We start from the raw sequence: 22,399 nt of genomic DNA, 5'->3' as shown, positions 1-22,399 counted from the left end.
GAACTCACACAGTGGTTTTTGATTGGTTGATGCTGGGGTATTGTGTTGAGAAGGATTCTGAAGTTAAATCTGTCCTTAATGGGGATGAGTGATGGATTAGTGATGTCTGCTGTGGGTGGAGATTGAGGGAAAGGCTGGTAGAGCCTTCATTATTTACCCTTTCTTTCAGCCTAAGAGGCAGTCTCCCTGTGACAGATTCTTTGGCCTTTCTAGTTGAACGACTGGGTGACTATTCATCTCAGACTTGTGGGTGACCTCAGTGACTTTCAAAACAGGTTCATTATCTGGTTAGATACATGGTCAGAGGGGCTTAGGAACCCAGAGTGGCTTGGCAGAGCCTGATCAGTGGTTGTCAGGAGTCAGGAGAGGGCTTGGGGAACTCTTAGGGTGCTGAGCTCCCCAAGGCAGAGACCAAACAGTGAGAACTGGGAAGAAGACATGCAACTTATTCCTAAGGTGCTTGAAAGGATTCCACAGCACGGAATTTGGGTACAAGGTTAGAGAGGGAGGAGCCCTCTTCCCTGGAGGATAAAGCAGAGTTCTCTTGCTGGTGCTCTTGTGCGGAGGGAATTCAGCAGGGAGCACTTCAGAGTGAAGTTGCTGTGGCCCAAGGGGTCATGGGAGAGTGTCTGTCCTTGGGGTGACATGAAAGGGCCCGTCCTCTTAGAGGTAAAGGGCTGACGAGCTGACTTTGCTGGAGTTCATCTAGCAGTTCTTGAGTATCACTGGTGGATGCTGTGTCCTGTGGTCCCTCACCATGGTGCCCCACCTCCACCTGCTGCCCTATTCTCATCCCTGTGTTCCAATGGCCATGGGGAGAGGGTTGCTGTGCAGTCAGCTGTCCCTCCTGTCAGGGTTGATCTGTATCTCTCTCTCTCTTCTCCTTCCTGAGCCCCAGCTCTGAATCCTGTACTTCCAGTGTGTGTCTGTGGAGAGGTCCTTCCCTCTCCAGAAAACCCTTTGTTGTTGTTGGGTACCATCAAGTTGGAACTGACCCAGTGCTGACACTCTAGTGGGAGGAGATTTCCCCTCTTTACCCCACAGAGCAGCTGATGGATTTGAACCACGAGCCCTTGAGTTGGCATCACAACTCCTCACAATTAAGCCACCAGAGCTCTCTTTGGAAATCACCTAATCCAGCCCTTTGCTGTACACACAGAGGAGGAAATCACAAGACCCAAAAAAGATCACACAGGGAATCTCAACATATTTTAATCTTGCCTTCTGACTCCCAACTTACCAGGCAGGACTCCTGAACCAGGATGTCACGGCCTGAAGTCTTAGGTCTAGCACTTTGAGCCTGGTTCCTCCTGCCCCCTTGGAGAGCAACCTGCCTGGCTAGGCCTGCAAAACGTTGGCCAACTCTCTAGGCCCCACAGGTGATATCTGGGTAGTTAAAGATGAGAATGTGACTCTGGATGGCGCAGAGTCCTGGATGTCAAACCATCTGCTTGTTGGTGCCATTCATTATTCAAGAGGAAACATGAACCCTGGGGTTGGCAGGGTCAGGAATTTTGTCCCCTCCCTCTTTCCTTCTCCACTCTTACGCTGTGGTGGGGGAGGGACTCTCCAGTGTCCTAGAAGGAGCACTTGGCAAGGTAGCACTTGCATTTCCAGCTATGTTTTGGTTGGGGTTTCTGTGCCCTCAGTTGTTCACACCAACCATGGAGATCCAGGGCAGAGCACTGTCTTCATAATAGATATTTTCCTTTCCTCACAGTCTTCTCCAAGAGCCCAGAGTTCCAAGGCCAAGTCCAGAACTGGAGGCATAACCCACACCTTTCTTGGGCTGAGCTCTGGGTTGAAGGTGTGAGGGCTGCTGAGGATGTCTGTCTCTCTGGGGAAACCAGAAGCCAAACTAGGCCACTTACTTGAGCAGAATAAACCAGGCTCTGCCTTCTCTGAGACTCAGTTTTCTCACCTGCAATGTGTAGATAACTCCATGCCTCGCAGAAACACTAAAAAGAGTAAACTGAAATTAGACTTATATGGTGGCAGATTTGCAGGGTCTGATAAGCACCCTCCCACCTTCCACTGGATGGCTATGCAGATACCCCTAAACACACACTGGCACTCAGATTGGAAACTCAAGAGATGAGAGATCATCCCAGGCCACAGTCCAGGGCCCCTTTCCATTAGCTGCACTGTTGGTGGGGGTGGATGGAGAAATGCAATCCGGGGCTGTGCACACGTCACCAAGTGAGCGAGAACATCCCAGGCAGCCACAAAGGAGGAAAACAAGGCTTTGACTCATCCCTACTGTCAGCCCTAATTCCACAGGCTGGAGGAGCCACGCTGCTTGGGAGACCTGGCGGTCATCCCTGTTAGCTGGGGACCATCATCCTCACTAGTCAGAATGGTGCCTGCTTCTTCCTAACCCTATTTGTTCCTTTCCCTCCTTGTGTTTCTTTCAAAGAGTCCCTTTTGAAGGATGACAGACCTGAGGCCAGGGTTCGACAAAGTGCTGTTGTGTCTCTGGATAAAAGCCTCTGGGCACTGGGGCCAAGCCGGGAAGGTGCTTGGTGCAGAGCAGCCCGTGAGGTAGCCTTTCTTGGAATCTCCTAGAGCAAAGAACACTCACTGCTGCATCGGATTCTGCAGCAAAGTTGCAGAAACTGGCAGCTGGAGAGCCCACCTCTGTATGAGAGTGAGCCACCAAGGCCCACTGTCCCTGCTGCCCCCAGCAGTTCCCAGGGCCCTCTGCCCTCCTCTTCCCTAGCTCTTATCATAACCACCATTAAATATTTAATTGTGTGGTTAGTTATTTACTCACTGTCTCCTCTCCTGGACTGGAGGCTTTGGGAGGGCAGGACCAAGGCAGCCTGGCTCACTGTGTGTCCTTGGCTCTCACCATAGGTGTTGGCAGTTTTAGTGCTCAGATCGTTGTTGAATGCTGCTAATGAGGATCATAATTTGTACACTTTGCAAGAAGGATTTGGCAATATGTTCCAGAAATCCAGAACCGCGTACACTGTCCGTATGAAGTTGAATGGCTTTGGATATACCAGAGAACTCTGATTGCAATGGACCCAAGCAGTGGAAGTTATATTATCTCACATGACTGGTTCCAGGCATGACCCGAGGTCCTTTCTGTCACTGTGCTGCTCTCAGCAACACTGGCTTCATCTTAAGGCTGAGCCTTCGTTAAGGGAGTCTTGGGAGGAGAAAAAGCGACAAAGACACCCATCTCTCTTAGAAGCATGGAATCCAGATCTTCCCCTTAAGTCTAGTTTGACCAACTTAAACATATGCCCCTGTGACCAAAAGAGAGGAAGATCCTCAATGGGGTGGATTTACATGGTGATTGCAACAATGGGCTCAAGTATGTCAGAGGTGATGGGGAGGGTGCAGGTAGGGAAGGGCTCAGATCGGTCATTCATCTGCAGCCCTCAGGCCTAGTTTAAACTTTTTGTCAAACATTCTTCTAAGTGGTATAGCACTGGTCTGTGCATTGCTGTACAGAAGTAACTCGTGGTTGTTGTGATGCTAAACACTGTGACACTGATGTGCCAAATGCGATAATGGTTACTTACCCATGGTGGACAGTGTTTGGTGGAGCTCCCCAATTAAAACAAGCTTGGAAGCAGGAGTGGCATCCACTTCCAAAATGGCTTGCCTCCGGAAACTATGAGCAGAACAGTGCTCAGGCCTTTCGTTCATAGGGTCGCTATGACTTATCTATGACTCAGTGGCACCCAACAACAACAACCACAACAACAACTTGACTTGATGGTACACAATAACAACAACAGCAGACATATACCCACTTTAGACCAACAAGAGCCGCCAAAGGAATGCCATTCAGAGGTTGGGACGAGCTCACAGGTTCTGAGGGATGGGGTGGTGTGTGGACAAAACCAGTGCTTCTCAGGAAGCAGGACAAGGGAATGCATCCTGTGGAGCTGCCTGTCGTGTATACAGCCTCTGTTTCAGTGACTCTATTACTGAGAATCAGTCCTAAGGCTATAAACTGACAAAATCTGTGTCTAAACATGCTCATTGCAGTTATTTAAAAATGGTAAGAAGTAAAAGGAAAAAAATGGTCAAAAGTGCTTTCGGCATCTCTGAGGTACAGGAGATCCTGTTGGACTGTGATTATTGAGCTTAGTTTCCCCCATATCTTTGCCTCTTCCCTTGAAACCTCTGAATAAAATGATTAGATTTTTTTAAAAAAAAGGTTAAAAGTGAAAGAGAGAAAGGGAGAGTGGGTCATAAAATGAGATATTATCGTAACATTGGAATCTTAACTCATAATATTAATGACATTGGCAGATAATGTAAAATAATAGGATATAAAATTGTATTTGCAGAATGAGTTCAATTTTTAAAAAAAGACATATGAGATAGAGGCCGGAAGAAAATAAATTTAAATGCTTTAATTGCTCCCTTTAAGTCATGTAATTAATTACGGGTTTTGCTTGCTTCTTTATTATTTTCTGGACCACTACCTTTGAACAAGATGACCTTGTCCACAGTCTGGTCAACATGGGGCCAGTTTTATTCTTCTTTTGTTATTTGCTGTGAAAATAGCACCACCCTGAATAGTGTTCTCCATTGGTGTGGTGTTACATGCCATCTAGTCAGAAGCAACTCCAGCTCTGAGCCCTCCAGCAGGTTTTCAGAGTCTAAATCACACAGGAGAAAGCTGCTCATCTTCTTCCCAAGGAGCAGTGGGTGGATTCAAACCCCTTGCTTTAGGGTTGGCAGTGCAACTCCTCACCACTAGGCTGCCAGAGCTGTCTGCCACATGTCATGCTACCAACCAAAAGGCCTAGAGTCTCCAGTGGATGGAATCCACCACTGGTTCTGAAGAAGGAAGATGGGCTGTCTCCTCCCATTGAGATTTGCCTCAACGGTGGTGAGTGAGTGAGTGAACGAACACTTGTTGTGTGTTTACCCTGTGCTTGCCATTGGGTTCGGTGCTTTACATGCTTCTCATTGAAATCATACAGCAATCCTGTGAGCTAAGTGCTCTTGGCTCTTATTTTTCTGAGATGTTCCTTGAAACACAGAGAGCTGGTTTTGGTCACATGGTTACCCAGGCTCATCGACTCATGGCTATCTCATGGAGGGGCCTATCGAACAAGCCACAACTGCTCACAGGGTTGCCAAGATTATAAATCCTTTTGGGAGCAGACCGCCACATCTTTTTCCCTCAGAGCAGCTGGTGGATTTTAACTTGTGACTTTTTGGTTAGCAGCCCAGCACTTAGCCATTGCATCACTAGGGCTGCTGTCAGTGTGTAAAAGCTGCATTTGAAATTCAGACACAGGCCATCAGTTCACAGGCTCAGTCATTGCTGCCAGAGCAGGTCAGACGCCAAATCCTTCACAGCCATGTTCTAATCCTACCAGTGTTTGAGTCAGATCCTGTACAGGACCCGTACATTTATCTGTTCATTTAATCTTCACAAGCTCCAAGAGGCCCTCTGAGGCCAAGTGACTTGTCCAAGGTCAGCCACTAGGAAGGAGTGGGGTTCATCACAGTGGACCTTGGTGCTGAGGGGGTCCTTTTTCTCTCCCTCAACCTCCCAGAGTTATCTGAGGCCCTGCTGCCCGGGGGACCATGTTTAACGGGGAGCCGGGTCCGGCCTCGGCCGCGGCTTCCAGGAACGTGGTGCGGAGCTCCAGCATCAGCGGTGAGATCTGCGGAGCCCAGCAGTCTGGGGGCGGCGCCGGGACCACCACTGCCAAGAAGCGGCGCAGCAGCCTGGGGGCCAAGATGGTGGCCATCGTGGGCCTGACCCAGTGGAGCAAGAGCACACTGCAGCTTCCCCAGCCTGGTGAGGGGACACGGGACAGTGAGGGGCAGGGCGGGAGAGGGGGTGCGGGGTGGTTACTGACAATGGCCAGGGGTGTGGTGGGGTGGGGGAAAGAGTGAGCCTTTTTCACAGGGCACCCAAGGATTGCCCTCTCTGATGTACATTCTTGTGTTTGATGCTAGTACCTCACCTGCCCCCATACCCACATACACTTACTCATGCATGTTTATTGTTTATTCTGTTTATTATAAACTGTTCTAAGCTCAATACAGGTACTGGCTCATTTACTCTTCATATAAGTCTGAGGCGGGTAGTAAAGGTGAAGAGCCTAAAACATAGAGAAGGGAACTGTTGTTGTTGTTGTGTACCTGAGACTCATGTGAACAACAGAGGGAAACCTTGCACTATCCTGCACGCACCGTCCTTGTGATCTCCAACATGCTTGAGCCCATTGGTACATCACTGTGTCATTCCATCTTATCGAGGGTCTTTCTCTCTTTCTCAGACCCTCCACTTTTCCCAGCATGGTGTCTTACACTTAATTGTGCTCATGTATAGGCTATGAAACAGTTGTCTGAACAGAACAAGGGAAACAGTGTATGGTTTACAGTCAGGGAAAGTGTATGTCAAGATTGCTTTCTTTCTCCATCCCTGTTCAATCTGTATGCTGAGCAAATCATTCAAGAAACATTATATGAAGAGAAGGGAAGTATATTGCCCCAAACCACCCAACTAATAGATAGTGGAACCTAGATTCAAACTCACCACAGCTGGGCTTCCAAGCCCATACTCTGAACCTTTACACTCTGTTACCTCTGTGCAAAGACTTACATACTAATCAGTAATTATTTATTAAACAGCCATTGTGTTCCTGGCACCGGGCTAAGTGACACCACAATCTCACTGACACAAACATCCACATGATTATGTCTCACCTATAATGGTCCGACTACCTAAGTACAAAGAGGCACACAAATGTTGTTCCCCGGCACTCTGCTGTATTACAAAGCCACAAGGAAGACTGTCACACACAGATGTGTCTTGAACAGTCACATAAATGCAGTGCTTAGGAAAGCCACCTGCGCTGCAGGGAAGCCTACTATGCCCATCACCCTACATTGGGGCTCTTAGCTATTATCACGTAGATTCTGATTCATGACCACACTGTGTGTCTAGAATAGAACTGTTCTAGGAGATTTCAAGGCGATGGCCTTTTGGAAGCAGATTGTCAGGCGTGTCTTCTGAGGCAGAACTAGGTGGGTTTGAACCACCAACCTTTGGACCTGTAGTCGATGTCTTAACTGTGTCACCTGAAGCCTCCCAATTAACATTATATTTGCTCACATTGGGGAAGTATGCTATCAGGGACGTCTCCAGAGTGCTGAGGAGCAATGGTGTCAGTCTAGAGATTAAAGTGCGCCCAATCCAGGCATGGTGCATCAGAGAGCTGGACAATGACTAAATGACAGAAGAAAAATTGATGCTGTTGAGTTGTGGTGCTGGAAAAGAGTATTGGACATGCCATGGACCACCGGGAGAACAAATATGTCTGGCTTGGAGAGGGTGAAACCAAATTTCTCCTTGGAGGCAAAGATTTTGATACTCCACCTCACATAGTTCGGGCACGTGACCAGAAGGGACTAGTCCTTGAAGAAGGACATCGTGCTTAGAAGGGTGGAGAGACAGTGCAGGATAGGAAGACCCCAGATGAGATGGATTGACAGGATAACTAGGGCAATGAGGGTAGGCGTGTCGGAGTCAGTGAGACTGGCTCCAGATAGGGCAGGCTTCAGAGCTGTTGTACGTAGGGTTGCTATGAGTCACAGGCAACTCGACGGCCTGTAACAACAACACAGATAAAACCAGCCATTTACCTTGCCGTCCATGATTGGCAGGCCCAAATCATGGACACAGCTATGCACAGGTACACACAATGGCCTGTGTCACAGAAACATACACTTCGCAAAGCCACATTCACACACCTTAGCAGCACATCCTCATAAATACACTTTCTCAGACGTCTAGCCATGGGATCCCTGATATGCTCACACCTGCAGGTCACTTGTCATATACAGTTAACCTGGACTCCCACACCCCAGAGGAACCTGCCGTCCCTGCCGGGCCCCTGCCTTTTCCACTTTGTGGCACCAGCCCAGACACCAGCTGGTTTTGTTTCAAAATCTCTTCCTGCTTATTTTGCTCAGAGTAGCAACTTCCCCAAGAAACCTTCAAATAGGCAGCTGGATGGGGGTGGTGAGGGGGCGGGGGCGCCAGAGGATCCAGGGAGAATGCTCATCAAGACTGCTGCTTGGGCTGGGGGTGGAGGACTTTTCCAGGCCTTAAAATAGAATTTACAAAACCTGAGACAGGAGCACATGGGATGGTCTTTTCCAGCAGTCAAGCTGCACGCAACGTGGTTTCTAGCTGAGGAGAATGCTTATCAGGGAGGAGGCCTGAATTGCTGGTGACACACAGTGGGCCTAGCTTTGGGTAGGCAGGAAGTGGGGGACTTGGGGAACCAAGGATTGGGAAGGGATAGGATCCAAGTGTGAAATTAAAAATAGAGGATTAAAAATAGGAGGTCATGGAATTTGAGGCTATGAGAGTCTGGTTCCATGTGACCAGATGAGGCATCCACATGATCCAGATTCAGACCTCAAATCTCTCTCTTTTTTTTTAATTATTATTTTATTTTATTATTTTGTGTGTGTGTGTGTACCATCAAATCGGATCTGACTGGTACAGGAGGAGATTGTCCCTCCTTTCCCAGCAGAGCATCTGGTGGATTTGAACCGTGCGCCTCTGGGATTGCGGTGCAGCTTCTTGCCACTAGGCCACCAGAGCTCCCCTAAATCTCTTTTTTTTAAAAAAAAATCCTTTTTAAAATTTTATTATTTTTGTGTGTGTACCGTCAAATCAGATCTGACTGGTACAGGAGGAGATTGTCCCTCCTTCTCTAGCAGAGCATCTGGTGGATTTGAACCGTGCACCTCTGGGACTGCAGTGCAGCTTCCTGCCACTAGATCACCTCAAATCTCTTTTTGCATGAAGTAATTTCAAGGCCAGGGCTGGAGTGTGAATCACTTGGAAGTGTTCCAGTGATATGCTTCGGATTGTCCATCTAGCTGGTCCCTGTAGTCACCAATCAGGGTTTGATCAGACACTGGAGACCTCCCAGGCTCTTGGTCTCAAAGAGAGATGAGTGATCAGGGGACTTCTGGCTCTCTCACTTCTGACATAGGAGGGCACAGCTGACACCCTGGGCCCCAGAGCTAGGGGAACTGCCCAGGTGCCCTTTAAGCTAAAGAACCTCTATGAATCATCCAGGCACCAATGTCAGAGCTAAAAGGCCATCTTGAGATATTGTTCTCATTTTACCCATAAAGCATCCGGAGCCTGAAAAGAGAAGGAACTTTCCTGAAGAAAATCTTCAAAGCCCTCAGAGCCACCTCCTGTCATTTACCAGCTGGATGACTTGGGTCATACTTCACCTCTCTGAACCTGTGTTCTCATTTGTAGAATGAGGACAATAATAGGTGCCTGGCAGACAGTAATACATAAGGACACAATGCATGCTTTACAGACAATGAGACATGAAGACAGGAATGTATGCCTGGTGGGGTTATAGGGGAGCCAGTGAGACAGGATATACAGAGAAGAGACACTCAGTTTTATGCATGGCACATAGTAACAAATACTCAGTGAAGGGTGATGCTGTTTTTATTATTATCTTTAGTAGGGCTAAAAAAAGAAATTCATTCCCTGGGCCCCACATTTCTTCCCCTTTTCTGCAGTGTACTCTTCTCCCATCTATAATTAATCCCTTCTGCCTATTTTCCCCTCCTAGGCCTTGAGGAGAGGTTGCTAGTATTGCAGATGTATATACCTAGAATTGGGCTTATGTTAAGCCTGCCGTGGTCTATCAGACCCTGCCTGACACTTGAAGCCCCATCTTGGGTGGGATCCCCATCTGGCTCCAGGGGCTATGTGGGGCAGCCTCATGGTGAGCATTGGTCCTGAGTCCCTGTTCTGGGAAAAGATCCTAGGAGGGTGTCCTCTGATGCCCTTGATGGGATGGATGGTTCCGCTCCCAGGTGCCTCTTTTCCTCCAAGCTTATCAGTGTCTGCCATTGGCTAGAGCACCCCCACTCTCTCCTGTCTGTTTCAAAGCCTCTACCCTCGTTCAGTCTCTAGTGTCTCTAGCCTGGTCACACCAGCCTTCTCTCCTTCTCTTCTGCCTTATTCCCTTCCAATGTATTCCACATGCTGCCCTACAACAGTCTACCAAAAACTCAGTGTGAGACTTAGGAGGGCTGTAACTCCCTCCCAAGTACTTTGGTAAACTCCTTCTCACTGGGCTGCAGCCTCTTCTGTAAAATGAAGCTGAAAGACATTATCTTAGCTTCCCACTAAATATAACACTCTTCCCATTGTAGGAAACAGTAGGTCAGAGCTATAGGGATCCCAGAACCAGGGTGAACTCTGGCCTGGACCTTGGTTGGAATCTTGGACTGTCTTAGCCACTTCTCTTTTCAGCACCAGGGATAGCAACAGCTCTCCCCTGGGCTCTGGGCTCTGAGTTAGAGTTGGGAGAGGAGATGCCATGGAGAGTGCTATGGAGGCAGTGACTATCTTCCTTTTGATGTGGCACATATAGGATGGTTCTTGAAGTCTTTCAGTCAATGAGGACTAAAGAATTATTGCACGCAGTGTGGCCCAATTCTCTAAAGAGAAGCTACTCCCCAGTAATGTATTTCTGAGGCCCAAGACCTTTTGTTGCCACTTCGAACACATGGTACTTAGTCTCTGCTAAATCATAACTCAAATAAATGGGGATTGATGAAGGGGAGTGAGAAATGGCACATCATGGTAGACAGTTTTCTCGAGTTCTACAAGAGAGAGGATTGAGGATCATGAGAACATGAGGCTCTGACTTCACTCAGGGTGTGTGTTGAGGGGAGGCTTAGAGATACGAGGGGAGGGAGAATGACCTCAGCAGCTTCCACAGATGCACCTCTCTAACCACAGTGGTAGAGGGGGTATTAGAAGCTATCTGGGAGGCAGGGACAAGGAGAGTCTCTTCCACTGCTCCCCATTGTTACCGAGTCCTCTGTGGGATGTGTGTGAAGTTATGTACTATTTGTGGCTTTGCAACCATGTTTGTGACTGGGAAGGTGCAAATCCAAGTGCTACAGTGTGAAGAGACCATGTATGCGACTTGACTTTTATCACCCAGAATACACTAGACTTAGGAAAATAGTAACTGACTGTATAAACACACATGTGACATATTGAGCAAGAGCATTCACAAATGTGATTGATAGTACTTGTTTGTGTATCTGCTTTTGCTTGCTGTGTGGAAGAAATATGTATGAAGTAATATGAGTGTGTGTGTGTGTGTGTGTGTGTGTGTGTGTGAGACAGACAGAGAGAGAGAGAGAGAGAGAGAGAGAGAGAAACATATTGATGGGCTGATTGAGTCCTGGATATGCTAGCTACTCCAATATCCTAGAAGAAACTAGGTGCTTTCAGAGAATACGTTACTCTTCAGTGCCCTCAACCACTGCTCCAAGCCACCCCTCGTTATATCCACTAGTGACATTTGCTCTCTCAGCCTTCCATCCTACAATGGGGTCTTCATGGAAAAGAAGTAGGTGAAGCAGGAAGAATATAGCCTTCCTTTTCCCAATCTGGGGTCTTGGACATCCCCTTCCCAACTCATTGCTGGATGTGAGTAGAAGGGAGGGTTGCCAGGGTAATCAGCTCTCCTCTCCCCATTGTTTTGGGGGGATAATATGCATGTCCCGCCCCCCAGCCTCTCTTCATCCCAGTAGGCAACTCTACTCTTAATTTATCTAGGCCTCTAACCAGACAGCAAATTATTTCTTTGGTGCAGTCCCCATCTGGGCACCACTTTCCTTCCTATCAGGCTCTTCAGGCAGCCAAGCTTCAGCCGGAAAGTCCCAAACATGCAACTCATTTTCTTCCCTGACCCCACCCCCAGGAGGAGAGGGTGTCTAGAGGGACCACACTGCAATGCTGAGGATGTTACCATGGAAACCCAGGCAGGATGGTGCGCTGTGAGGAGAAGGAAAGTGCCCCATGTTCCCTGCAAGGCCCAGAAAGGTGGCTGGTGGGGACAAAGTGCCCGCTGATCAGGAAAAAGAGACGATGGGTGGACTCTCCCTGCTCAGCGTCTGGGGTCCTCTCAGACCTTCCTCTAAAAGCCCGAGGCAATCCAGGTCAACCTACAGTTCCTCCTAGGCTTGTTTTCCCAGCAGCCTCTCCCTACACATCCCTCTCCATGTTCAGATCCACTCAAGAAGGCGTGTTCATTTGAAAGCAGACAGGCTTCACAATGGGGTTCTTGGTAGGGTTTGTGAATGTGGCAAAGAAGGTGGATTGTGGGGTCTGGCTGTGATAGGGTTTTTTTGTTACCTGGAAGAGGGACAGTAAGTCTTGGATTCACAAAGAAGATACAAGGCAAACTTTGCAGAGGAGATAGGGAAAGATGCCCTGTGGGGCAAGGGCTGAAAGGGCAGTGGGAGGGTGGGTGTCAGGAAACCCAGTGAGGATCAGGCTGAGGGCATGGGGCTGCAGGGCTGGGACTTGCGTGTGGCTCCTCTTAACCCCACGGCTCCACTCCATGTCTGGCCATCCTTTTAGTCTGTTCTGTCCCTGTCGCCTGGTGCAGGACCAGGTGTCTCGAGCTGCCCACCAGTTCTAGAAGTTCTCAGCAGTGCCCCTGCCTCCAGTCAGACCTGATGCCCATCCTGCCCCTCTTCAGAGGTTGACTTTGACAGTCCCCTGAGAAACCTCATCTACAAGCTGACCTTGTTTCCTCTCTGTGCTTGGGGGGCTCACAGAAGGGACCACCAAGAAGCTGCGCAGCAACATCCGACGAAGCACTGAGACGGGCATCGCGGTGGAGATGAGGAGTCGGGTCACGCGCCAGGGGAGCCGGGAGTCCACGGATGGGAGCACCAACAGCAACAGCTCGGACGGCACGTGCGTGTAGCCCTCCGCAGCCCCACCATCATCATCTGACTCCACGCCCCTCCCCTTCTGTCTCCTAGGGTCACGGAGCTGGGGGACACTCGGGGAAAATCTCCTGGTTTGGTTGCTAGTCCAGAGTCTGGACTCCGCTGATAGCTCTGTCTCCTTCCACCCCCTCCCCAGCCGTCTGCTTGGGTCTCAGTGTCTCCTGTTGACCTGGGCTGTGCTTTCCCACTGAGTGCTCCCAGAGCCCAGGAATAGCAAGCCCCTTCTGTCTCCAGGAGCGGACCTCTCTCTCCCAAAACTTAGGCACTGCCCTGCTGGAGGAGAGGGTTTGAAAGGCAGATGCACCTCTCACAGTGCCTTTGCCTGAGTTTAGGGGACGAGGTTGGACTATGTCAGTGTTTTTCAAATTGGAGATCGGAAGTAACATCAACTTAGTGGGCCAATACCAGTTTTAAAAGGAGACAAAGGAAACTTGTGTGTATCATATATAACATTTTTGTGAGTACTGTTGAATATTATTTTGACTTTTTCATCTGTTTTCATATATAGCTTGTACCTATATTTACACCAGGCTATGGTACTAAATATATCTTTATATTTATATGTGGGTTGCAGTAAAACAAACAAACAAGAGGACAAAACCCAAAAACCCCAACAAACCCTAGAGATTCGTTGTGTTAGATTTTCTCTCAGATCTCTTCTGAATATATGAATCTATGGTTATGTGACTAGATTTTTCAGATTCTACTTCATCAAGGCCCTAAAACCAATTTCGAGAGTTGGAAGCTGCATTATTTAAGGGTCTTGCTACCAGAACTGCTTCCATAAGTGCGAGAGCTGCTCACTTTACTGTATCTTCCACGTGTTGGGCATCTGCAGGCAATTTCATTTTAGTGCTGCTTATGCTAGAGTCTGTGGGCTGCCATCAGATCAGGATGTGGGACTGTGGAACCCGGGTAACTGACATACAGAAAATGAGGGGAAGCATTTAGAAACACTCGTGGCAATGTAACGTTGTTATTGCATTTCACTTGTGAATTATATATTTTTCTTTTTTATGAACTAGGAATTCCAACAGATAGATCCTTCGACCAGATTGTTTGAGAAACACTGGCTTACATGTGATAATTTATTTAATAGAACAGACAGAGGGATACGTTGTCATTATAAGTTGGGTCAAGCCAATTCTGACTCATGATGACTTTGTTACAACAGAATAAAACCCAACCCAGTTCTGAGCCATCCTTGCCGGCACTGCCTTCTGGAGCCTGTTATTTCAGCTATTGTGCCAACCTCTCTCTTTGAGGTTTTCCTCCTCTTTTATTGGCCCTCCACTTTACTAAATGTAATGTCTTTCTTCAGAGACTGGCCCCTCCTGAAAACATGCCATCTTTATAGACAAAGTCTCACCATCCTAGATTCTGAGGAGCACTTTGTCCAAGACAGATTTCTTCTTCTTGAAGTCCATCTATTCAACATTCTCATTTGTGGTGTTTAAATTCAACACCATAATTCAAAGGCATCAGTCCTTTGGTCTTCCTTAGTCATTGTCCAGCTCTCACCTGCGTATGAGGGGTATAGCTCCATTTTACAAGTGGAGAAATTGAGGCTCAAGATGGGGATGGTGTTGAGATTTGAATTAAGGTCATTTAAATAATCTTTGTCTATAGTCTCTAGGCTCCTAAAACTCTGTAACCTTAAGAGTGTTCATTTTTAAAATTGAACTTCCTTGGATCCCATTGTCATAAGGATATGATCTTAGGATATTACTAACCAATGACAATGAGGGTGAGTAGCCTGGAAGCCCCTTCTGGGGAGTAGAGTCTGAGCCCAGTGGAGCACACACAGGCTTTCCACAAGCTCACACAGCCTGTTGGCCTTCGTGCCTGGCACTGGCCACCAGGAGCTCAGCGCCAAGCCATCCACCAGGTTCTTTCTTGGACAGCTTTTTCCCTCTCCAGCCCGGAGGCAGGGCTGCTGTATATCTTAGAATCTTGTCCAGCCCATTAAAGCTCCTAGACAGACCTGGGCAGCCTTCCCTCTTTCTGTCCATTCTCTGCTGGCCCCACCCAGGACATTTAGGCCCAAGGACATGAAAAAGTAGCCTTTTGTCCTAATGACAACAATGACGACATCAGCAATCCCTACCACTTACTGCTTCCTATGCATCTGGAACTTTCCACGCACCACCTTCCTTTAGCCCTCACAATTAGCCTGTGTTTTCAGCGTCGTTTCTGTTTTGCACATGTGTCTGGTCTCAGTTTCCTCATCTGTCAAATTGGATGATGGCTCCGATCATACAGAGTAGCTGTAGGATTAAATGCTCTCAAGCATTCAGAACATTCACCACGGTATTGGCACCTGGCCAGCTTCCAATCACTGTCAGTCCTTGTTACTATTTCCAGGGCCCCCTGTAGTCACTGACTACCCATGGTCACTGGCCAATAACCTCAACCCTATAATTGTGTTATTTTGATCTCAGCTGCTGTTTTGGGTACTGCCTCACATTATTGATTTAAATTTCAAACTCAAGTCAACTCAAACCTCAGTTCTCGGAACTTGTTCCAGGCCTAGAAACTTCTGGCTCTTGGCATGAGTCCGGTGAGGGTGCAGGGGTCCAGCAAGGCTTGCCTTTTACGGATCACATCAGAAATCCCAGATGCTTTAGGATCAAATACCACCATTATGTTATTTTAATAGCTCTTTTTTTTAAGTGACTCTAAAGTTATTGGTTATTCCCGCCACCCCTCCTTCTCAGCTGTGCAGAAATGAGCAGTTCTGTTGTCCCTAGCCAGGGTGTTTAACTACATTGTACAGAGGAGGAACTGAGCTCTGTACCCCAGAGACAAAGCCACTGCCTCCTGCTATCTGCACCCCCACACCAGGGCTGCCCAGATACCTTCATATGCTCCTCTGCCTCCCTCTCCAGGTTCATCTTCCCCACCACCAGGCTCGGGGCTGAGAGCCAGTTCAGTGATTTTCTGGATGGACTGGGCCCGGCCCAGATTGTGGGGCGACAGACGCTGGCAACACCACCAATGGGTGAGTCTTCAGAGGTTGGGCAAGAGGGATGAGAGTAACCAAAACCATGCAACATGAGGGAGGCGCTTGGGGAGGTGGGGAGAACCCTTGATGAGGTATGAGCAGCAGAAAGGAGCCCTCACGCCGTGAGGAGTTAACCTCGAGCTCATCATTCAGAGAAGAAAGGGGCTCCGGTGTTTCTCCTGGACTGTCTTGAAGCTTTCGGAGCACCTTCCCTACCTCAGTTCCTCCTTCCCTCACCCACTCACTCTTCCACCGCCTACTGTGTGCTGGGCAATGCTAACTGCTAGTTATAAAATGGTGAACAAGAATAGTCTCAGCCTCCGCTTTCCTAGCACTTATTCCAGCAAGCAAGTCATGCCTCTTCTTTGAGCCTTGATTTCTTCATCTATAAAATGGGAATAATAATGCCCCCAAGTTAGGCTGCTCATCTAAAGGTTAGGGAGATCTGGTGGCTTAGTGATAAGGAGTTGCCCTGCCAGCCCAAAGGCACGTGGTTCAGATTCACCGGCTGCTCTGAGGAAGAAGGAGGGATAGGCTCCTCTCGTTCAGTTTACTGCCGCTGAAAACCTGTTGGGAGGGTCTGCGGGGAGTCCTTTCCAGTTTGAAGGTGCATAACAACAGCAGAAAGGTCGGCAGTTAGTCTTGCTGCTCCTTGGGAGAGAGGAGCAGTCTCCTCTCAATAAGCTTTACCTCCTCAGAAAACTGATGGAAGGTCACCACGAGTCACGGGACTTGATTTGGGTCACCTGACTTGATGTCACGTCGATATCGGTTTGGGTATTTTCTGTGAAATATTTTACTTGCTCCTTAAGAACTGTGTCTTATTTCACTTATTACCCCTCATCTGCTTGCTGACACTCAGAAGCCTTTTAGTCCTTGAACCCCTCTCTTAGTTGGTGGTTAAATGCTCAGCTGTGAGCTGAAAGGTCAGCGGTTCGAACCTCCCAGCTGTTCTGTGGGAGAAAGCTGTAACGTTCTGCACCTGTAGATTTCCAGCCTTTCAAACCCCATGGGCAGCTCTGCTTTGTCTTGTAGCATTGTTAGGAGTTGGAATTGACTCAATGGCTGTGGCTTTCTCCTCAGCAGCTAGGAAGCATTTCTTTTTTTCTCCTTCCCCCCACTCCACCACTTTGTTGTGTGCTGTTGAATTGGATCTGACTGGCACAGGAGGAGATTTACCCTCCATCTCCAGCAGAACATCTGGTGGATTTGAACAGTATGCCTTCGCGATTGCAGCTCAGCTTCTTGCCACTAAGCCATCAGAGCTCCCTTTTAGGAAGCATTTCTTTAAGTCTATGCTTGTTCATAGCTCTGTCTGGCTCAGTTCAGGAGCTCACAGATTTCCTCCTTCCCCTGTGGCTACAAGCAGCTCCTCTTCAGATCTAGCCTTCCTCTTCCCCCCTTCCCATTACTCAGACCTGAGCAGCGAGTGACTCACAAGTCACCACTTAACCCTTATCTGAGAAGTGCTCAATCCCAACTGTTAACTCTCACAGCAGAAGAGGAAGCCCAGGTGCAAATGGTGTACTCTGTGAATCAGGCATGGAAGCCAGGATTTCATTGCAGGCCAAGAGCCTGCCCTCCACCATGCTCACAGGGAGCCCCTATTTGCTGGAAGCGGGGCCCACAGTGGATGAGGACCAGCTCCCATAAGCCTTCTAGGTTGGAGGTGATTAGTGATCTTTCCTTGTTTTCCAGGCTGGTAAGGGGTTGAGGGACTAGCTTTTCGTGCCATGGGATGGGAAGCTGTGAGAGGAGATAGCCTCTCCCACCTGCTAATTCGCCATTGCAGCCTAGAACATTGGGTGTGTTGCCCCCTGGTGTCCAAAGTTGGAAAGGACAAATTTGCATCCACTAAACTTGTTAGGAATGATATGGTGAGACCTGGAAAGTGTAATCTATAGTGAAATACTTCTCAGACCCAAGGAGTGGGGCAATTAGGAATTACTGGAGACTGGAGAATGAATTCCAGAATACTCCTGAAAGTAGAAAACCACCATGTTCCCAATAATGCAAATACAAAGAATTGAATGATGGTTCATTTAAAGTTTTCTGGACCAGACTCATGATTTTGGACCCCTTTGAAGCATGTTCCAAGTGCTTAATGCATAAATTCAAATTCTGAACACCCACGTTGAACATAATTGAGGGTCCCCTGAACTGACATGACTCCACAAACTGGATTTGGTGCCGCTGGATGTTCTTCTGCCTTGCTGGAGCACAGGGGGTGTTCTCCGTGCCCGGAAACCTGCTTGAGTTCTCTTCCTCCTTCAATGGAGGAACCCATGTAAGAACAGCCCTTGGTCCAGGTATTCCATCAGGTTCTGGAGAGGTGCATACCTTGGCATCTCTTTAAGTTGGAATTCTTTAAATTGGCCGACGTATATTTAAGGCTCTGATGGAGGCTGCTGTGTAGGGGAAGGAGGAACACTGTTGATGTCACAGCCTCTCTCCAGTCTTCCTGAGCTGTTCAGCTCTGCCCCCAAACCTACCTGTTTTGCTGAGTAAAGCAGAAACCCTTGCCTTAGATGGGAGTTTGGCCGCTATGCGTTGTTGCCAGGTATCTCTCATAAAGGCCATGCTACCATCCTACCCTTTTGGAAGCAAGAGTGGCATCTACTTTGTAAATAACAAGCCTCCGGAAACTCTATGAACTTTGATAAATGTCAGTTGTTGCAGAAGGGCTTCAGGCCTTTTGTTCACAGGGTCCCTATGAGTTGTGCTCAACTCAAAGGCAACCAACAACAACCATCCCACCCTAAGGAGCCCATCCATGTGTTTCTCAGCTACTTTAAGTTCTTTTTCTGGCAGTGTTGTGGCATCTTCTGCAGACTGTCCATCTGTAGTTGTGTGATGTGACCCTTGGTCTGGCCCTTCCTGGACCCTCTCTCCCCTTTGTTACAGGTGATGTACATGTTACCATTATGGACCGGGGAGGCCAGCTGGAGGTGGAAGTGATTGAGGCCCGAGGTCTGACCCCCAAACCAGGCTCCAAATCTCTCCCAGGTGAGGCCAGGAGGATTTTTGGTAATGGGCTTCTGGCAAGGAGGGCTGGGCAGCTGAACTCTGGGCCCAGAAAGTCCTCAGCATCCTGTTGGCCTGAATCAGTGTGCTTGACACTGGAGTTGTGGCTTGCCTGGCAGCCTAGCAAATAAGAAATCAGGCTCAGGGGGGGTGGATGACTCAGTGTTTGAGACAACCTTGTCCACCTGCTGTCCACTGCTCAGTTCATCCTCCACACTCTGTTCATCTCCATGCGGTCCTAGACATAGAGGAGGGTTTAAGCCGTAGCAGTCCACTCAGGACTCTTCTGCATCATACTTTCATCCCTCAGCTACCTACATCAAGGTCTACCTGCTTGAGAATGGGGCCTGCTTGGCCAAGAAGAAGACAAAGCTGGCCAAGAAGACCCGCGACCCCCTATACCAGCAGGCACTGCTCTTTGACGAGGGGCCCCAGGGTAAGGTGCTGCAGGTGAGTGTTAATGGTCTCACAGAACTGTTTCAAACTCCTCTCTGATTTATTCAGTGCTCAGGTCTGTGCCGGGTGCATTGTGCATGCACTTTAATATCCAGTGCAATGTTGCCGCACTCACTTGATTCATAAGGAAGCCAAGGTTCAGGAGGAGAGCTAAATTGCCCTTCAGGTTGCACTGCCAGCAGGTCGGATCAGAATCAGTCTGGCCAGTTCTTCTCCAGCCACCTGCCTACTGCTGCTGTTTGCTGAGTCTGCTTGGCGTCAGGCTTTGTGCCAGCTGCCTTCCAGTGTGGTCTCCTTTCATCCTTATGATGGTCCTGCGAAGTCGGTCTGACTCCTGTTTTACAAACGAGGAAACAGAAAGGTGACTTGCTTGTGATACCAGCTAATGACTTGCAGAGCTCATCCAAGCTCTTCAGAGTGACCAAGCCCTTCTGCACACTTGTTGTTTGTGCCTCACGACAGGCCTGGGAGAGAAGAATTATTATGTCATTTCATAAGTGAAGTAACAGAGGCACAAGAGGCTATGTGGAAATAGAGGAGATGGCCATGATCTCTGGGTTTGGTCTTGGCTTCAAGCTTCACCTCAGTTCTTTTCAAAAACAAAACAGGTTCAAAACCAAAAAAAAATTTTCATTGCTGTCAGGCTGGAACTGACTCATAGTTGACCCTCTGTTGGGTTTCTGAGGCTGTGAATCACACAGGAGATTGCTCATTTTTCTTCCGTAGAGCTGCTGGGGGAGTCAAATCACCAGAGAAGCATGGCCTTTGGGTTAACAGTGCGGCTCCTTACAGATGCTGCCACTGAGTTATTTCCCCACCACATATGATAAATTATGAATACGGAACAGAATATTGGACATAAAGGGTGTAACATAGTGCCTGGCACATAAGAGCATACTTGCTAAGCATTCATGGGTGGGTGGTGGTAACCTTGCAGGAGGCTACACAAGTCACAAAGGAGAGGATAGAGACCAGGGCAGTTTGGCCTATTCAGTTCCCATCCAAGGCTTTTCTTCTAGGCTGCATTTAAATGAGAACTGAAAGATGCTAGGATTCTGTGTGAGGAATCTTCCAAGCAAAGGAGGAGAGTCAGGTCAAATTCTCATGTAATACACACACAAGTATCAATATATATCTGTTTATCAGGAGTGAGCTCCAGTGGCCTAGTGGTAGACCAGTGTTGCCAACTCAGCATATATAGGAGGAAGAGGAGAAGCCTCCTGTGTGATTTACAGCCTCTGCAAAGCCACTAGAGGGTTAGTTATGAGTCAGTTCTGACCTGACAGCATGTAACACCACCACCGACATATCTAGAAGGAGGGGCCAGACCTTGATGTGTAACGTGCTTGGTAAGGTCATGTGTCAGCGTGAAAGAAGACGACTCTAAGCAAAGATGGACTGAAACAGTGACCGCAACAGTGAGCTCAAACACAGCAGTGACCGAGGGAATGTCGCAGGACCAGACCATGTTTTATTCTGTTGTCCACAAGGTAGCTATGAGTCAGGACACACTTAATCTGCCTACAGTCAGGTCAGTCATTGCTGTCGAGTCAGAACCAACTCAGAGCTGACCCTCTAGCAGTTTTCAGAAGCTATAAATCACTCAGGAGGAGATTGCCCATCCTTCTTGCATGAAGCCAGGGCTGGATTCGAACCACCAGAAGAGCATGGCCTCTGAGTTAACAGCACAACTTTCTACAGACTGTGCCACTATAGATATAGCTATGTATTCCATTTTGAAAAAGGACTAACTGATGAACATATAAACTTGAACATCACCAAGCTGTTCCCCTCTCCCGGTTTTATGGAAGTACTGAGGTCAAAGGGCAAAGGCCTGTGATCAACCAGGCCCTGGGCTCTCAGGCTATACTTACCTAAGAAAACCTGTTCTCGGGGATGCTGGGAGGCACCTGGGTTCCAGTGCCAACGTGATCATGAACTACTGTGTATTTTGGGTTAGTTAATTAACCACTTTGAGCTGCTGTTTCCTCTTAGTGGCAATGATTACATAGTTGCTGTTGTTGTAAGGTGCCATCAAATTGCCTATGATTCACAGATCTGAGTCTTGTTCTATCCAGTGCCATCCTCACCATCTCTGACATAGCACTCCTACTTAGTTAGTTAGCTGATACAGTTGAGCTAATGCATGGAAGGGCCGTAGGCTTGGGTCTGATCTGGCACATCATAGGGTACCCAGCAGGTTAGTGAAATCAGGCTGCGTTCTGGTTCTCTTTGGCCATTTGTGGCTTGGCAACACTTGCAGTTCCTGAGCCCATAGCACATCCCTGTGTGTGGGGTTGGCTCATTCCTCTCTTTGCTGACAGGTGATCGTCTGGGGAGACTATGGCCGAATGGACCACAAGTGCTTCATGGGCATGGCCCAGATCATGCTGGATGAGCTGGACCTGAGTGCTGCGGTCACTGGCTGGTATAAACTCTTCCCCACCTCCTCAGTGGCCGATTCCACGCTTGGATCCCTCACCAGGAGGCTGTCCCAGTCCTCCCTGGAGAGTGCTACCAGCCCCTCGTGTTCCTAAGGACCCCAGGAAGAGAGGCCAGGATGGTGGCATGAGAAGGGGTGCCAGCCGGCCCCCCACCTCCTCCCCTGTACATAGTCTTCATGTCTACATGGACCCCGTGCCCTGCTGCATGCCTGTTGGCTACTGGGCTTGCCCCAGCTGGCAGTGGAGACTCGTGTGTGTATGTGCGTGTGCGTGTTTGTGCGGATGCGTGTACAGTCCGTGTGTATGTGTGACCACGTTTGTGTACGTTCATCTATCTGGGTATAGTCAGTCCTGGTGACTATGTGGACTGAAATCCATGTCTTCTTTGTATCTTGTTGGAAAGAAACCCCAAGGAGGGTTGTGTGGGCACGACTCACCTGGAGGGGTCCCCAGGGATGAAAGGAGGGGGGTGGCCATTGGGCCATCCTGCCCAGTCCCTTGGCCAGAGTCGAGCCTCTGTGTTCCCTACCTGTGCCTCCTCTTGGTGATCTCAGTTTTCTGTCTTGTCCTTTGTCCCACCCACCGCCTCTCCCCAGCACTGCTGCTCTTTATTTATTTTTTTTTAAAGAATGTAGCATCCACTGCAGCTGACCACACTGAGGTCCCT

At 48.5% G+C, this 22,399-nt stretch overlaps 1 protein-coding gene across 1 annotated transcript in view; it reads left to right on the top strand.

Moving 5' to 3' along the window:
* Positions 1–22,147, top strand: part of RIMS3 (regulating synaptic membrane exocytosis 3) — a 39,259-nt gene extending 17,112 nt beyond the window's left edge. Inside the window, exons 3-8 of the mRNA XM_006886508.1 lie at positions 5,535–5,782; positions 12,628–12,769; positions 15,693–15,805; positions 18,713–18,814; positions 19,143–19,282; positions 21,613–22,147. Of these exons, the coding sequence (XP_006886570.1) occupies positions 5,566–5,782; positions 12,628–12,769; positions 15,693–15,805; positions 18,713–18,814; positions 19,143–19,282; positions 21,613–21,825 (927 nt within the window). The 5' untranslated portion in view covers positions 5,535–5,565 and the 3' untranslated portion in view covers positions 21,826–22,147. The remainder of the gene's footprint in view (positions 1–5,534; positions 5,783–12,627; positions 12,770–15,692; positions 15,806–18,712; positions 18,815–19,142; positions 19,283–21,612) is intronic.
* Positions 22,148–22,399: the final 252 nt, after the last annotated feature.

Source organism: Elephantulus edwardii, unplaced genomic scaffold (genome assembly GCF_000299155.1).
Source record: "Elephantulus edwardii isolate Elephantulus edwardi_28Jun2011 unplaced genomic scaffold, EleEdw1.0 scaffold00049, whole genome shotgun sequence".
Taxonomy (NCBI): domain Eukaryota; kingdom Metazoa; phylum Chordata; class Mammalia; order Macroscelidea; family Macroscelididae; genus Elephantulus; species Elephantulus edwardii.
This window is presented reverse-complemented; position numbering and strand designations above follow the sequence as displayed.